Genomic DNA, 18,504 nt, shown 5'->3' with positions numbered 1-18,504 from the left:
AGGAGCAGGCCTGTACTTCTTTTCAATGCGAGGGTTGACCACTCTAGCCCTCGTAGGCTCCTTAAAAATGTCTCCAGCATGTTTGAGAACACCTTTCAGCATAGGAAGTGTTTTTACTGTCCTCTCAGATATGGCAAAGGTGTCAAAAAGGAAGTCTTCCTCAACCGGGTCGGCATGCATGTCCACATCATGATTGGCCGCCGCCCGTTCAATTAGTGCATGAAATCCTGCTGAGTCCTCAGTCGGGGATGCACGTGCATTAAAGGTCTGCGGGTCTTGGCCCGCCCCCTGGGTGTTTTGGTCACCAGAGTCGTCGTATGAATCTGGTTGTACATCAGGGTCATCGATGGGGAAATTGTACTGTTCATCCTCATCATCTTCCTCACCCACAGAGTGTTCTGGGGAGGGAGTAGGGCTCCGTCTTGGAGGAGGCTGAATCGGCTCCGTGAGGCCTACGGCGTCAAGGGGCACCCTCTTCTTCTTCAACGGGATGACGTAGGGGTCCACCGGCTCCGAAGTGATCTTCCGTTTATAGAGGGTCAGCTTGCCGGTGGCAGCATCGATGAAATGCTCTGAATCGTCCACCGATTCGAGTACACGACGTGGAAGAGGGTCTGGCAGTGAGGAAACCTGCTTCGGAGCCGATTTCGTCGAAAACGCTTTCGGCGCCTCCTTAGGTGGCAAGAGAAAAAGGAGTTTCCCCGAAGGCTTAGCCGGAGCGTCCTTTTGCGGCTGCGGTGATGGCATCGGAGCCGATGGAGCAAGGGCCTTCTCCCTGATTCTCTGCAGTGACTCCGCAATAGGGGACGGTACACTGCCAGTTGGTTTTGTCGCCGACAAGGATGCTTTGAGCGGTCCCTCGGATCCGACGCCCTCGCGGGCCTTGTGCGGTTTGGGCGCGGAAACCTTCTTCGGGTCCTCCGAATCTTGAGGCCGGGGCGCAGACTTCTTGGGCGTAGCCTCTTTGGAGCCGACCTTGGCGGGCTTGGACGGCGCCGGAGCCGTTGATCCGAGCCGACTATCTTTCTTGGGGGCCCCTTCATCGGGCGTCGGCTTCGATTTCGGAGCGTCGGAATCGACCGACTTCCTCGGCTTCTGCGGACCGGAGGTCGACGGAGCCGACGGGGTGACGGGCACCGACTTCTTCACAGGCACGGCAGCCATCTTAGGAACACTCGAGTCCTTTGGTTTCAGTTTCGATTTCGGGTCGGCCATTTTAGGTGTTGACGACCCCGACGGTTTCAGTTTCGGTTTCGAAACATCGTGCCCAGCAAGTGAGTCCGAAGCCGGGCCTGAAGGCGGGGCTGTGGCTTGCGGCAACGGGTCCAGGGTAAGGCCGACAGGCGATCCCGTGTCCCGGTCGTCCTCGAAACTTTCGGGGCAGAGCTCGTCCGCAGAGCTGTCCGCCGCGGCCCCATAAATTTCATCGTCGTCTCCTACCTCTTCGACGTACTCGAGGACCGGACCCGCGACTCCGTCGTCGTCACCCGGATCCGCCTCGACCTCCGACTGTGAGGGGGAGATTTGTAGAAGGTGACCCTGGACCTCTTCTTCCGGGTCGCCGAAGATGTTCTCCGGATCCGGGGCCGCTTGCCTAGCTTCCAAGCGCACCGCGCGCCGAAGCTTGAGAGTTTTCTTGGAGCGGAACTGTGCACAGGCCTTGCACTTGCCGTCGTCGTGGTCCGGTGAAAGGCACTTGTTACACACAGGGTGTAGATCGATGTGTGGGTACTTAGACCCACAGAGCGGGCAGTACTTGAACGGGCTCCGCTCCATGTCCGTAAAGGCTTGCTGTCGTGTCGCGATGAGAAGGCCTCAAAGTTTAGAAAGCGAAGAAAACTCCGCTTATTCCGGCTTCAAGAGACGGAAGACTCGAGACCGAGCGCAGACAATACCGACGCAAGAAAATCGAGGCCTTTTGGCCGGTAAAAGATAGTTTTACTTGGTTCCGACAGTAAGACGTCGAAACCACATCCGAACCCAATGGCGGAAAAAAACAATCTGGGGATGGAGCCGATGCCCATGCGCACTGTAGTCCAGGGGAGGAGCCACCTATCTCAGGATACTTCGAAGACTCTTCCAGGACAACAATGTGCAATCATCCGAGCCCAACACTAGGCGGCGATCTAATGCTAAGATATGAATTTAGCAGCCCACATGCCTCGAACATTTCTTTTCCTGGTTTCCATCTCCAGCTGGGTGTTTTGTGCCTCCTGGGCTGTCCTCTCTCCTGCAATCATGAGTTCGCCCCTTCCGAGAATCTCGTGGCGACCGGCGATCCACCACAGGCGAGCCTGCCAGCCACTACCAGGCCTCCTCCGGTGTTTTAAAGAGCCATGATTTCCCGTCACCTACAACTTCAAGTCTCGCCGGGAATAGCATCATGTACTTAAGTTCTCTGATTCGCAACTCTTTCTTCACTGCCTAAACTCCAGCATTGGCACTATACCAGTAACGTAAAATCAAGAAAGAAATGCACGGTAGCATTATCGTAGTGGAGATCTCCATGACAGTGCGTTATTTTGTGAAGTGCTGAACTTGTTCTTCCAGCCTTGACAATTCAAAACAACAGAGCACATCACATAAAATAGTTCCAAATGACTAACTTAGTCAGTTAAAAATGTAATTCCAGAAATGAACAGTAAGAGCAACAAACAGTATAGCACAGGCTTTATTATAGGTGGCTCAGGTTTCATAATGTTGACACGTAGATGAAGCAAAAAGCCATGAAGCAAACAGCTTATGCATGTTTCGTCGTTTATACGACTTTCTCAAGGCTCGAGTTAGTGTCCGAATGCAGAGAAATTATCAGTTTGGGGCACCCTTGTCTTATAGAGATCAAAGTTGCCTTGTCAAAGTATAATAGATAGTCACTCCTGGTAGCAGGTGAGCTAAAAGGCTTGTTATAATAGACGAGCAGAGGCAATGTTTCATGCCTCTAGAAAGACGGAAGTCTTCCGAGGTAGTCCAAATCCGCATGGCTCCCTGCTCCCATTCAATCAAGTACTGGATTTGGCAATTAAGATAGAGAAGGCTGATACTTCAATTATTTACTAGCACAGCTGCGTTTCAGTTACACCACCAACTCCCTAGCTGTCTACTCTTCATAGGCCCCTGCTCCTCAGCCATGTGTCAGACTTGTGGGGCCGCTGTCGGGCCGGGCCTCTCAAGCCACCAGTGTGGCTCCCCATAGGTCCGGGATCCCCTATGCTTTTGATCCTTCGCGGCAGGCCGAATCACTTCTCCGCAACCTCCCAAGCCGTAGGCCCTGGCCCCTCCCTTGTCCAGGTTAGCAACTGCCCTGTACACCGGCACTGTCTGTCCTCCTTACCGCCTCTGGCTTCTCTGACCTCTGAGTGCTGTAGAGGGTCGGGCCCAGCACCAGGACAATCAGGTAGCAGGTCTCTTGCCCTGGGCTTCAGCAGACCTCCCCGAAAGGGCGTTCCTTGCCTTGCAGGCCACGCACTGCGGCTCTCTCAAGTCCCAATTGTCCTCCTTAGGCAGGCAGGGGGGGAACGATCACGCTTCCCTGTGTCGCAGGTGTGTCTTCTGTCTTCGGTATCTTGCGTTCACGAGCAGGCGCTAAGTTTATAACGGATATTTTAGTTTAATGGAGGTCACAGCTCGGAGCTCCTCTAGAGTGCGGCCATCACGGAGGACACCAAGCCTGCCCCCTCCCACCCACCCAAGTGGTGCATCTTTGAGAATCACATTTTCCATAATCAAGCTGGGGTCAACTAACTCGAGCAGCTCCTTGGATAGTACAGAAGCACTGGAATAATACATGGGATAACCCGTGGTCACAACAGAGACTAAGAGGTACTGTGTAGCTCTAAAGTTAAAAAATGTTATCAATAAAGGTGAGCAAACTGACCTGCTAATTGTACATTTAAGCAAATACAATAAAGATAAACCAAATTCAAATGCAATCTCTAAAGTACTTAAATCAACAGCCATTGGTATTGCCAAAAAAGTTGACAAAAAAGCATCACTGTCTCACAATGAAGATCAACAGCTAGAAGCCTTTTCATACAAATACTTTTGAGGATGTAAACCTCATTTACTGGAGTAGCTGAACTGTTCTACTGATAAAGGACTATCTGCCATTAAGGTATCCACACAGTCTAATTTTCAGCAAGGAAGATGCTCTGTTCCAAAGACTGGACAATAAGGTCTCCTTTCCAAATAAAAAATTAAAACAGAAAAATCAATGCCTCACTTAAATAGCCAATTACTCAAACGTCTACCTAATATTGATATTATTGCATCCCATCTTTCGCATTGAATGCCCTTGTTTACCAAGAAGTCTTTAAGAGAATGCCTCGTAAAATAATGGTCTGTCAGTTTCCACAAAATGAAAGCTGACTTGCTGGTAGTCAAGGGGGAATACATAAAGATGTTTTCAATCACTATGCTGAAATAAGTGCAGGGTTGCAAGTACTACTAATTCAGAAAAAATATTTTTTGCGGGCAAGAGAAGAATACTCACTTTTAAATATACTTTACACTTGATTTCACTTTAACACAGAGCAAGAGAAAGAAGAGGAAACATTGTAATATTAGCTGAGCAATATAACAAAGACTCAAAGCACTTATTACATTCAACACAAAAAACGTATGGAACGTCACCAAATTGGGCACGAAAAGAGAAAAAAGTTATCAGCAGATAAAACAACAATCTGTATTGAAAAAAATACACCAACATCCAGATTACCTACATTTATCTCAAAATCTATGAAGGCCACAAAAATCTGAGAAGCCTTGACAACCAAAACTGAAAACCAACAAATTTTAATATCAAAAAGCCTCTATATTATTATTCTCTGGATCAACCCCTTTGAACTTGAACTCTATACCAGCTAGTTTGGAAACTTTAATGATCTCTTCTTTCATTCATAAAAAGTAAAAAATGCACGTTTAAATAAACACTATCTGGATTAACTATTGGCACAACTTTCTATGCATATCTGGTGACTTTCCTTTCACTCATTTATAGCCTTTTATGACGTACTTCTGTCCTTTATAAAGTCCACAAATTGTTATCCTTTTTTAAACCACATTAGATGTTACTGTTTTACAAGCTTGTTCTTTGTAAGGAATGCCGCACATCTCCCTGCTTATATACAGCACACTAACACTTCTGTAGTAAGCTGCGCTATATAAAAATGCAAAGTAAGATCAATTAGCCCATTCCAGCACATTAGTTCTTAAAAAAAAACGTTATAGCAATGATAGGCTGACTTATCAATATTCAGGAGAAACAGTGATCATCTTCATCAAGTGAAGGTTCATTGAGTCTCCTGCACCGAGCAGGACTGTACCCATTCTTTAACAAGTAACACCTTTCTCTCCCTTCTAGGAGTTTCACAGTTGGAACTGGCTGATCCCTTTCAAGGGGAGGCCCATAGGTACTATTGAGACCCATAAGAGATCTAGTTTTCAGGATAACCAATTAAATAACATACAACACTAATTTTAGACTCACTATTAACAAATACATATAATTAACATCCATTTAACAAATCAAGTATGTTCTATTGGAATCATCGGATCTCTCGTGTTTTGTGTAGTCTAAATCCAATAGAGGATTCAGCATGTCATCCTCTTCCATTAGGTGGACAGTTAATAACCTTACACAAGGTCAACAATCTCCTTTCCATTAAATAACAAATTAATTCTGGAAAAGAACAGCTTTACATCCATCCACAAGGATGATGGCAATCCCTTATGGGTACGGGTGGATATACTTTTCAATGAGATGGATAGCTGTGTGATCACCTGTTGAATAGTTATCTCTTACTGAATGTGATGGCTGATCACTTTACTACTTTACCATGATATGAAGAGACATTTCTTCGCATCAAAACAAGGCTATTCCTTTCCATTACACGACTGAGCAATCCCTTCCATAACACAAGGCTGCCTTCTTTCACTAACACTAGTTTAATAATCACTGAAATTGCAGTTCACAGTGGTTATGAGGACTAACTGGGTTCATGTACAATCACTGAAGAAATATCACTCTGAGCTCACTTCTGTTCTCCTTCTTATAGACTATGGTTTTTTTCTTGTAGTATATGCAGAGATGCAAAAGGAATTGACCAAAACACATCAAGGGATCACTTTGTCTTGACTTATAGTCAGATCACAGAAACCCAATCTAAAAACAAACTCTACCTTGTTGCAGACTTCTGGAAATACATATTAAACTCTTACTCACTGGCCACCAAGCCTTCTAAGGAAGAAGCGTTAAACACGTGTGAGAACCAGTGCACAAAATATAACCCACTCAAAAGCTACAATAGGTTCTGGAAAACAACTGACTTTTTCATTGAGGGATATCCCAGTCTTCATTCCTTTAAATAAGTCCTTAAGACACATCTAATATGGAGGCATTCAACAACCATCATACCTCTCTGCAGGGCTCAAACTCTACCTGCAGAAAGTGATCAAGCTTCACATAGCGGCATACCTAGCTGAAGGAAGTCATGCCAGGTGTGCCCTAATCAGAGACAAGGTGGCCAAATGTTTTGGCCTGTTGCCAACATGAAGTCGACTGAGCACTCTGCACGTTCAGTCTCTTCGGCATTGTGAAATAGTCACAAAGCAAAATATTAATTTAGTACACTGGAGAAGAAAGAAGGGTCAGCCCTCCTAAAAGATAAAGGACAAACAATTCTAGGATATCGTCCATTGCAGGTATAGGAGATGAAAGACCTTAAGAATGATCATAAAGCTATATGTGGATTAAGCAAAAAATAAACCTGGAGAAACCAGTTCTGATGACTTAATTTCAGTAAATCAGTGTTCTCAAATTTTTCACCTTGAATTGCAATCCACAAGCTTAAGGGCCCAACCTGATGAATGTCTTTTGAAAACAAATCATGCTCGCAAAGTCTGTTTTCCCCTACTTTTAGAATAACAAACTTAGGTTAAAAATGAGTCCTCTATCGTTGAAATTGCTATTGAAAGACCTGGACATATTAAAAGAAATTTGGCTGCTCGCTCAACATGAGCTTGGTGAAGAAGGAACTATCTGTTAAAGGTGGATTTGCCATTAGACAAACTCCAGGATGTCTATTAAAGACAGCGGCACCAGCATGTCTATTAAAGACGAAAAAGTAGAAAAGTAGTTCAAGATAATGAAACCGGATTATAAAGTCAGAGGGTTAGAGCAATGACATGACTACAAGCAAAGAGATCTAACATGAAGAGAACAAAGGAGATATGAATGAGTGAAGGAAAACAATGAGAAAGAAAACAGTAACAGTGAGGTGCACAATAATGGGGACGAGGATGCAATTGACAATGAAGAAAAAAAAACAACAAAAGAAAGATTAAAATTAGACTGTGGAAAGAGGGTGATAACATATTTGGTGGAGACAATTGGGGAACAGGTGGAAATGAAATGATTAATAAAGCACATGAATAGTAGGACAAATGTGACAGAACGGAGACCAGTGGCACAAAGAAAGAGTTTAAGAGAAGGAACATGTAAACAAAAATAAGAGGCGTTAAGGATCATGGAATAAAACAAAAACATACACAGGGAAGAGAATTGGCAAGAAAATCAGGCTTGTTTGGGTTAAATGTAGACCCAAATAACCCCTTTGAAGGCATTCTGAAACTAACACCTCAGAGTAGCCACAGAGTAAGCCTGGAGGAGGGAATGAAGCGCACAGCAGAGCGGACTACCTCGCTCAGAAGTTTTCGAGGTATGCTTTTGTTTGTTACTATCTGAAACAGAGAAAGAGAAGAGTGAGAAAAAAAAGGCGAACACAAGTGTACAGATCACACGTATGGTAAGTAAAGGAGCGCTGATTTACTTAGAGGAAAAGGGAAACGCTGCAGGTAAGTAGTTTTTATTTTGAAAATCTCACAGAAAAGCAGGTGTACACTCAGGTAAAGTATGAGAGCCAACATTTTACTGGCAGATTTGGAAACATTTACTGTAAAGGCCTTTCAATTTATTGCTTTGAGAACACTGACCAAAACTTCATAAAACCTTTTAAAACATGATGTCTCAATTTGTTTCTGAACAGTCATGCACAAGTTCCAACTCCCCCACTTTTTTAGATGACAAACTGTATACAGAACCTGACCAACAGGCCCAGAGGTACTTGGAATAGGCCAAACATATTAATGAAACTAAATGATCACTGGTAATATGATTTACGTATCAGTATAGACCAATCTGTATGATACAACACCCAAAGAGGATACCTATGCACTTGCTATTTAAGATAAGCATACCTTGCGACCCTTTAACACCTCTGATGTTGCAAATTAATTAACTGCATCAATACCACAAGGAACATTGTTTTTCTTTCTTAATCTACCTTTAGAGGTGGAACATACTTATCTAGGCAAATTCCAATTTTTATCAGAAGAAAATATAAATGACTTACCTGTAATTCTTTCTCCAGTACCCATGTGCTCCCTCTCCTCCTGTACAAAGAGTCACTAATGATCTTTTCTCTATGCAATTATTCATCTGAGACAATTGGCTTACTACTGGTAGTTGCCTGTTAAAGCATTTATTCACAGTTTTAGACCACAGCACTGCTATAAATGCTCAACTTCCTTATAATTCTGTCTAAAATGTTCCAGCTAACTCACAATGCTCCGTGCTGAACTGCTGAAACAAGCTTCTTGCTTAACCAGCAAATTGATGTTAGTGCTTCAGTCGCATATGAGCTTTTTTGCAAACTTCATATTGATCAAAGTACCCTTAATACCATTGTAGGTTACAAGTTCCCTAAGTTTGCAGTCTCACTTGACACACCATGAAGTCAGCAGCTTTAGGATTACATGTCAACAGTGTGTGCTCAACAAGACTAAGGGTTTTACACATCAACCTCAGGTTGTGGCACAAAATGTACCACCAAGGGCTTGTATCTCATGTCTGCCTGACCTCAGTGACGCTCAAAGTCTTACCATTCTGATGCCTTGCCTAATAGTGTGTTAAGTACAAACCCTTTTTTCCAGATTCTGATTTTAAAGTAGACTGATTTTGCTTGCTTATATCAGGGGAGATGAGAGCAATACAAAAATAAATTATGCTGAGCAACTATTAATCCCCGTATCATGAATCCTTTGAAGTTGAGCTGTTAGTGGATAAGTACTCAAAAACAAAGTGGATCCAAATTAATTAGTGGGAATATTAATTATTGAGGCTGCCATGATTAGATTTGAACTGTATACTCTTGATATAAATGCAGTACTTGTTATCACTGAGATATTTGGGACTACAACATAGATGTTAAAACAAGTTAGATTAGCCAGTAGAGAGTCACAAAATATGGAGCCAGAAAGTTTGGATGAGAGGGTGAATGTAATACTGAATAAGTGAATAGAAAAATAAACACATATGCACATGGATTAAGAAATACATGGATTAAAAAATGAGTTGATGAGTGCACCTATTAATGGCTGCATGAATGGATAATGACCTGGATAAGAGTGTACGAGTGATTAATCAATCTATGAGGTCAATAGTCCATTCATCGATCCAGATACTCCCTTGCTCATCAACTGAATCTCTCAAAATCATAACTGACCCACAGATTCAACATTCAATGAAGTACACTAAGTTACTGAAAAGGGCAGCCTCAGTTGTCTTACCTTGTGTAATGTGTGCAAGACGGACTAGGATATAATGTGGACTTAGACTTCTGCTCTCTAGTCTAAAATTCTACACCATTAGGTTTGTTGTAATACAAAAATGCATCAATCTGCCTTGTGGAACTATCACTATGTGCAGGACTATCCACTTTCAATTATTTGAAGGGATTTAACTCCCTTGGTAATGGTCCACATAAAAGCGCCTATTCTTTTGCCGTCCTCTATAGTGGGACACTAACTGTAGGACTCTAGCGAGTTGCCCTTTTCCTACTAGTCACAACCCAGGTAGATACAAATGCCTTCACCAGGAAAATTCTCCAAGCAAAATGTTTCTGAATTAGGCCAATTACCTGTAGAGATGGTCTAGAAATTAAGCATTTTTCATTATGCATTAAGAAGAGTGTGTCGCATTACCTTCAGAATTTAAGCAGATTTCCATGGTAGTAGAAGACTTGTCACCCCATCTGCTGGTACTCACACAAACAGCTGTAGCCCAACAACAACATAATCATCTGACAGATTTGTGGAGGTATCTTAATTTGCCATTTAAGTTATTTATGTTTATACAGGGTGAGAAAGTGCATTATGGGTCAGGTTAGTAGCTGAGGCTGAGCTTGAAAGTCCAACGGTTAAAATCTTCACCGGGAGAAGGCATGAAAACTGTCCGCCCTACGCAAATGATTTGTTTGATGCAAACATAGAGTTTTCCCTACTCAGAGCTGTTACTGCCAAAACCAATTGCTTCAGCGGGGCCTTGGCCAGCGGCTATCCATCTTCAAGAGGACTAAGGCGAGAACAGCCAGCAACCATGCCCCGCTGGAAGAATTCAACTTACATTTCAGTCAGAAGGTAAAATCTTTGACCAAGATAAGCAACTTGCTCTTCATCAAGGTCGGCCAAAACACGTGCCTAGATCCCTGTTAATCACGAAAAGTGAATACTGATTGGAGCTTGACTTCTTCTTGGTGCTTTTTGCCTTAAATCTTAAAAAATTCGAACCTCTGGTTCCTCTTGTTGATTTTTTTGTTCTGCTGGTATCATGTTATCATTGAGTGTTTTTGGTTGAGGAATTTGTATTGTGTTGTGTTTTGAATCTGTAACTGTTTTCCTACACCTAAATACTTTACAGATATTCATAATTAAGCCTGTTTGTTCAGTGCCACAGCTACCTGAGAGTTGAGTCATGGGTTAAATTACTGAAACTAGGTTTTACCATAACAGGTTTGAGGCCTTTTTCCTTGTAGTGGATCTCCATCCCCCAAATTAATAATCTACCTTTTTTACATACAGTTTTCGATTCTAAATTTTACCCCCTCATATTATGTAACCAAAGATTTCAGAGTTCTAATTCTGTCTTTGATGAAGACTTACAGTAACCTAGTGTATAAGTCATTCTGGAGGAATAAGAAGCCTGAGCCAAACAAAGCACTGCTCTAATCAAGCTTCAAGTTCTTCTCCCAATAAGCGAGAAGCACACCTTCCTCCTTGGTTTATATTTTTCTCTTGTTGGTTTATATTTTTCTCTTGTTGTATCAGGCTTCAGACGAAGAGGCCAGAACAGCCTGAAGTGGTCAAAGTTTCACTGTGTATGACAAGCACGGATTGGAGACGTCCAGTAACACAGACAGATTGGGAGAGCTGGCAACTTTTCACTGTATCAGGGAAACCCACCTCGAAGAAAGCGAAAGAGATGCCAATCTCTGTTAATCTAATACAGGTGTTTCCAACCTTTTTTCGTAATAAGAGCTACTGATGAAAATCATCTCAAGCCACCAATATTATTAGAGTTGTAATAGAATGGCATCAGGGCAAAATTATATTTGTGGCCACCATATGCAAGATTATTAGCCTCTAGGATTATTCCTAGGCGTTTTACGGTCTACATCAAGGGTGGTTCTGTGTATAACCCAAGAATAAAGGTCATGTTGCATTTTTTGTGCCAAAAGACAATTTCAGCATCGGAGGATCGCTCTTTATGTGCATGGAGTTTAAGTTGATTTTTTAACATTTTATTTTAATGGTTTTTCAAGTAACAAAACAATACCCCCAAGCACATAGCAATGAAACATAATTCAGTATCTAATAAAGAAAGTCCACAGGAACAATCAATCATATATCACTGATAGGTCTCACCCCCATTCTCAGCTGACCACAGCAGTTTGAGTTTATTTAAGCAAACTATGGCAGTGACAAGTACAATGAGGCTCCCAGCCTTAAAGGGCAACGAAACCCAACTCATGAAAGATCCTTGGCCTATCCATTTGTGGTATTCCCCTCTGCCACAGTCTCCTTTGCAGATCACCACAGGAAGCATGCGCAGAGCAGGCCCCATCCCATGCCTGTAGGCAGTGACTGGGCCAGCATCAGGTCTCAGTATGCATCCAGCTATTCATTGCAATAAGCAACTCTTTCAACTGGTCATCGAATTTAGGAGGTGGGACACGTCCACAATGAATTCCCACTCTATTTTTTGGCCTAGCAGTGCAGACAAGGGAACGAATTGCCGAGCTGTAGGAGGAATATCTTTAATACAGCCAAGCAAAGCCACGAGTGGTGTATTGGGGATTTGCACCTCTTTCGTGCCCGCAAGGGTTCCCAGAGCCTCAGACCAGAACGCAGCAACTAGTAGGCACTGTCACGCAAAGTGGAGAATGTCAACATCTAGCGCAGTTGAGAAAATCACGGAGACCCAGTTTGACATGAGCAACAAGTGTATGGCATATTCTGTGATACCTGTAATTAGGGGAGAGGGGCACCATCTGAGCACAACAGTATTTTAATTGTTTGTCAGTCAATGGTCCAGGTCAGCATTACATTTCTCCATGGTGGTGGCGATGCTCACCAGTGCCTGTGCCTGCATAGTTGAATACAACCTGGACTTCAGTTTCTTGAGGGATTCTGAATCAATGCATGTGGTTAGCGCTGTGAGTATAGGAGGGGAAGGGAATGTGGCTGTAGTAGCTTGGGAAGTCTCTCACAGTCTGACGTACAAAACAATATCTAAGTGGGTGGGCACGAGTTTCTTGAATAGAAGCTAATGGGATAAAGCTCACTGTGGGGTACAGGTCACCTAGAGTGTGCAGACGTAAGAGGCTCAATTACCTTTCCATCCAGGGTTCATTCGTCAAGGGTAGCCAGAGGTTACATGCCAAGGGTACTCAAGGGTATTCCAGGGGCATAGTCAGGGGCGTAGCTTACGGGGGTGCTTGGGATGTTACAATCTTCCGAATGAATGTATTTTATAGTAAATAGTTGGGTACATGTGCTTTAAATCGGGTAACTGTGAGGTTTCTGTCCGATTTAACTTGGGATTTTTAAATACACACAGACACAGACAGACAAAACCACACACACACACACTCTCTCTCTCTCTCTCTCTCTCCCATCTATGTTTTAAATGTCTTCAAAATGATTTGACTGAATGTTGAATTTCAAGTACCCCTATCAATCCACATTCATCTCCCTTTCTACTGCTCCTAAAAGCCACCCTCATGCCCAGCTTCTCATATCATGTATTTGAGCCAGCATGATTGTTGGAAAATCTGAAGCTCACACCTACCCACTCCCCAATCTTACTACCCAAACATTGTCTCTTCACATAGTTGGTCAAGACCAGCTCTGCCTCTTAATCTAACCCAAGCCTACACTCAGCACCTTATAGTGTTTAGGGCAGCCTTCGGCCCACCATGAACATAGAATAAACTAAACAATCTCTTCATTAGTCACAGGCATGACTAAATAGGATTTGGGAATCAGAAAGCGCTACAGTGTCAGAGCACACCCACGAACAGCTAATAAGGCACCAAACCATCCTACTTGGGCGATCGTCCATGCTGTATTTTCTACCAAATCAAGCAGGTGGTTTTCCTTGTAGCACAGCCTGGAACTTTGCCAGTTTAGACTTGATGTCGGACAGGAGATCTCGGTCTCAAAACATGCAGTATTCTTTCTCCGAGGAACAAACCTCAGTGTCAAGCTTTGTAATGTGCTTTCATACTTTTGCCAGAATCCGGGCCTGCTTGGAGATACAGGCGCCTTGGTTCACTACCTTGAAGGCATCCCACAAGATACTAGGACTAATCAACAAGCCCAAATTATCGGAAACATACTGTGAAATCTCATCACATAATACGTACCTAAAGAATGTGTCATGCAGAGATTGAAAGGTAACCACCATGCGAATACTCAGTAGCAATTCACAGGAAAGGAAATCTTGAGAAGAACAGGGGGAATCATCAGATAAGGTTCTAGATTTATGTTCAATTTCCGTAAAGTATGGACATGTATCCCGGGACACCAACCAATAGTCAGTCCTAGAACAGGAGTTGTGTGTGGTGGAGATATAGGTGTCCTCAGGGTGTTCTGGCTGTCTAATGTGGCAAACATCAACTAGCTCTGCTTCAGTAAAAATCTCTGTCAACTTTGCCACAGCCAGTTGGTACAGGTGTCTTGCAGTACTTGATCTATCAACAGTGGGATGTATAACAGAAACATTTCCACTCCATAGGAGAGTCCTTGCATCAAACTGCAGTGTCTTCATCCAGACACAAGAACACAACTCGGGGCAGTCGACAATGGGCCCGGTTATACATAGAAGAGCGATACATAAGCCCGCAAGAGCCCCACAGATAAGGTCCCTTCCGTTAGAATCCTGTACAATTTGATGAACAAGGTGTGGAAGGACCCTTTTGAACAACAACAGTGACACCCCAGCATATGAAGAATAGAAGGCCTCCACAGTCATTGATTCCCATCCTGTCTACAGGCAAGAATCTGATTCATTTGCAAGATGGGACTCCTGGAACATGACAATGTCTATGTTATGTCTACCTAGGTAGGCCAATACCTGGAAGGCTTTGCATCCGTCATTCATGGTACTTACCTTTCATGTCAGTAATCTAACAGCGCGCCCGTTCACCATGATCAAAGCAATGTTTTATTTCCTTCAAGGATGCCAGGGGGCTTGCATGTGCCGCCAAGTGCGAAACTCTATGTGAATCATACCAAATCTTCAAGTGTGGTTCAGAAAACCAGTACTCTTAATAAAATTCAGTCACCCACTCTAATGCAGCCCCAGCATCAGAGTTTATTAGAACACCCTTCCATCACTCAACCCACCCACAACAATTAAACAGCCCTGAAACTGAGCCTAAAGGGTGCAGAGTGGCCAATATCTAACTAAAATGCATTTAAAGGTCAGAGAAAAACACAAACAATGCAAAGGGGAACCCCCACAGGTAGCCACAAGTATGACGTGAACCCCCCTTCCACCCTCTACCCACCTAACGAGTGTGGCCGTGTCAGATAGGAGACCTGAAGTGGAATGAGGAGCAGTAGAGTGTCCCAAAGTATCCGCAATGGGGCATCGCGTAAGCAGACTGGAGCCCCTTGCGCACTCCAAATTTAGCAGAAAACAGAATGAAAAGCACTGGAAGGAGCATGGTGGGCATGGGCCCCTAGATGGATTCTCTCATCTAGCTGTACAATTGTTAGCAGGAAGCAAAGTCTGGCATAGCTGTGGGTACCCGGATTATTATCCCAGGGCATGCTTCACCAGGCACAACAATGTTGCTAATGGCAGTGGAAATCCACTAGCAGGCACCACAGCGCCCACGCAGTCGATTTATGGGCCCTGTCAGCTTCACCATGAGAAGGGTCGCACAGCATGGGGCCGAAGAGCAGCAGGCACAAGGGCTAGGAAATACAAGGTGTATGTATGTGGGATTAAGTGCAATCAGGAAGACGAGCACATAGAATTGATACTGTTAATCTTCATTGCTGAGATTATCTGGTGGTTCAGATCAGTATCTTTGTCGAGGTCCACACATCGGCACAGTATTTTCGAGAGGAATTTGAAAGCCTAACTAGAGTATATGAATGTATGTTGTTTCGTGTTAATAGTAATAATCAGCTTAGCAGGAAAAAGGAGAGCTTACTTGAGGCAAGCCTTCATAAGAATCTTTCTCACTGGGAGAAATTCATGCCTCGCCGTCTGGGCTGACAAACAAGTTACTTACCTTCGGTAGTGCTCTTTCTAGTACAGATTATATCTAGCTGCGGATTCTTCCCCTTTTAAATATTCCCCAGGTGTCAAACTGGATCCAGGAACTTTTTTCATAGTGCCTCTGTGTGCCGGAAGATGGCCCCATGAATCTCCGCACTGACGCCGTTCCGCTTCGGAAGTAACGTGCAGGAGCCTACGAAGGCACCACTCCAACATGCTAATGTCAGTTGCTTTTGAGACTGTCCCCACCTCTAGGCATGGAGCCCGAAAAGCAAACTAGTATAACAGTGTGCCGAATCCTAGACTTGGAATCTTATTAAGCGGTAGAGTGCAATTACAGAACGGGGAGGATCAGGGAAGAATCTATGGCTATATAGAGTCCCTACCAAAAAGAGTGTTACAGAAGGTAAGGTATGATATAGTCTTCTAGCCACAAAATCACCTTTTAAATAAATACCAAAGCAATATCTATTTGGAGGTGGGTATGTGAATGGACGCCAACCAGAAAGTCCTGCAGGACAGTGCGGGCAAAATGTCCCTCTTTGCATACCGGACTATCCAGAAAAAAGTGCATCTTGAACATACAGAGGTACGCCCAGGTAGCTGCCTGGCAGATGGACAGAGACTTTGCAAGGTTAGCCAGTGGTAGCAGCTTCCACCTGGAGACTGCTAATTCGCCAGTACGTAGAAGAACTTAATGCAGTGCACAATCCAGCACGAGATGGTACGCTTCTGCACAGCCTAGACTTTTTTCACTCTGGCAAGCTCCACAAAGAGCTGATCATCCACCTGGTAGTCTTTGGTACAAATGATGTAGAGACTGAGCTCCCTTTTATGCTCCAAGTGATGGAATCTCTCCTCCACCTAAGAGGGCTGAGGTGGAGTAGAGTGTCAGCAGGGTAATATTCTGCCCAATGTGGAACCAAATTGCAACTTTCAGTAGAAAGGAGGCTCTAGTTCGCAGAATCAACTTATCGGAGAAGAAGGTGGTTTTATAATGGATGAATACACAGAGCCTGAAGCCCCACTAACGCCATGCAGAGGTTATGACAATCAGGAACACAGTTTTAATGGTTATAAGCCACCAAATACACTTGTGGAGCAGCTTGAACGAAGTACATATTATATAAGCAAGAACAAGATGGAGGTCCCATTGGGCATCAAACCAGAAAAGGGGGATATATGTTGTAGTCCTTGCAAAAATTACACCACAACTATTGATTTTAAACTGATCAGGCAACCATAAGAAGGCAGAGAGGGTCGAAAGATAACCCTTAACTTTGCCCAGAGCAAGGCCTTGCCAGGCTAGAGACAGTTTGGCCTGGAGGGGTCAATCTGGCAAGTGTCACATCAAACCACAAACTTGTCCCAACAACAGGCGTATACCGCGGTCATCAAGGGCTGCGTGGCCGCTAAGATGCCATCAGTCACTTTCGGGGGAAGGTCAAAGGTGTTCAGTTGTCGCCACTCAATGTCCACGCATGAAGGTGGAGGTTGTGAGGCTCAGGTGCAGAACCCTGCCCTGTTGCTATAATAGCAGGTTCTCCCGAAGAGACAGCCTGATTGAGGATATATGCTCAAGTCCAGGAATCCTGGATACCAAATCTCCGTGTCCAATCCAGAACCACTAGGATGACTTGTTCCCATCTGTCCTGATCTTCTTGAGAACTCTGGGCAGGAGCAGTATCTGTGGAAAAACACATGGAGTGTCATGTTCCATTCGAAGCAGAACGCATTTCTGTGCGAGAGACGCCTTGGAAACTCAACATGCAGAAGTGCGGACAGTGTGCGTTCTCAGTGACGGTGAACAGATTGAGTCAAAGTTCTCCTCGTTTGCGGGGGAGACCATGTGCCATCTCTGGGTGTAATTGCCACTTGTGAACCACTAGACGCTGATGGTTGAGCTCATCCGCCCTGGCATTCAACGCTCCGGCCAACGGGTTCAACATCAGGAAGATTCTTTGGTGGTATAGCAATATCCAGTGGCGCAAGACCTCCTGGCACAGAGTCCATGACCCCACTCCATCCTGTTTGTTGCAGTACCACATAGCAGTGGGGTTAACCATTGATAAAACGGCAGGATAGCTTTGACTCTCTTTCCTTAGGGAAAGCCACAAATCTGTACCCAGAATGACTTAGATGAAGGGAGTGTTTGAAAAGTAAGGTGTGACTTCAGCACATTTACAGCGAAATCCAAGGATGACAAAGGGTTTGTCGTAGTGTGAAGGTGGTTGAGGATTGCCTGGGGCAAGCCTGCCTTCAACAACCAGACATCGAAGTAGGGAATAACTGGCATCCCTTGTGAGAAAGTGCCATCTTTCTTGCACTGGTATGCCCCCACTTTTTCTGAACTGCTGATGTGCTTTGACTGAGTGTGCCCTGGGTTCCTGCCAACCAGGTACCCAGGGCCTGTGTTCCTTCCCTAAAACTGTGTTGAAACTAAAACTCAATTGGCATCTCTGGCCACCTAGCAGCCCCTAGTAAATGGTACCCTAGGAACCCAGGGCATGGTGACCAGAGAAGACCCCCGAGGACTGCAGCACTTATTGTGCCACCCTCAGGGGCCCTGTACCCTGACACCCACACACTGCCTTTGCAGGCTGAGTGTCTAAGTACAGAACTAAACAAAGAGTCGACATGGCACACATCCCTGTGTGCCATGCCCACAAAACCAACTGCCCTGGCATACTTCAGTCACCCCTCAAGCGGGTTGCCCTATGCCAGAGGTGTGGGCAAAGATGCATGAGCCCTGTGCCGCTACAGTACCCAGGGCCATTCCTGGGCACTGTAAGTGCAGTGATGCCATTAAGAGTATATGGAGCTGGGAGGTTGTCATTATGAACTCCACAGCACCATAATGGCTACACTGAAGACTG

The 18,504-nt window shown here is 44.4% G+C and overlaps 1 protein-coding gene across 9 annotated transcripts in view; it reads right to left on the bottom strand.

Moving 5' to 3' along the window:
* The window catches only part of DPF2 (double PHD fingers 2), a 411,270-nt gene that overhangs the window by 119,798 nt on the left and 272,968 nt on the right, over nt 1-18,504 (bottom strand). For 5 of the 9 annotated variants that reach the window (XR_013601006.1, XM_078660431.1, XM_078660435.1 and 2 more), the window contains one exon: nt 7,696-7,737. The exons of the other annotated variants lie outside the window; for them this stretch is intronic. Coding sequence is in view for 4 of the 5 variants with exons in the window: in XM_078660431.1 (XP_078516557.1) it covers nt 7,696-7,737 (42 nt within the window). In the remaining variant the exon portion in view is untranslated. The remainder of the gene's footprint in view (nt 1-7,695; nt 7,738-18,504) is intronic. 9 annotated transcript variants of the gene reach the window in all.

The sequence above is a fragment of the Lissotriton helveticus genome, chromosome 9 (genome assembly GCF_964261635.1).
Source record: "Lissotriton helveticus chromosome 9, aLisHel1.1, whole genome shotgun sequence".
NCBI lineage: Eukaryota > Metazoa > Chordata > Amphibia > Caudata > Salamandridae > Lissotriton > Lissotriton helveticus.
This window is presented reverse-complemented; position numbering and strand designations above follow the sequence as displayed.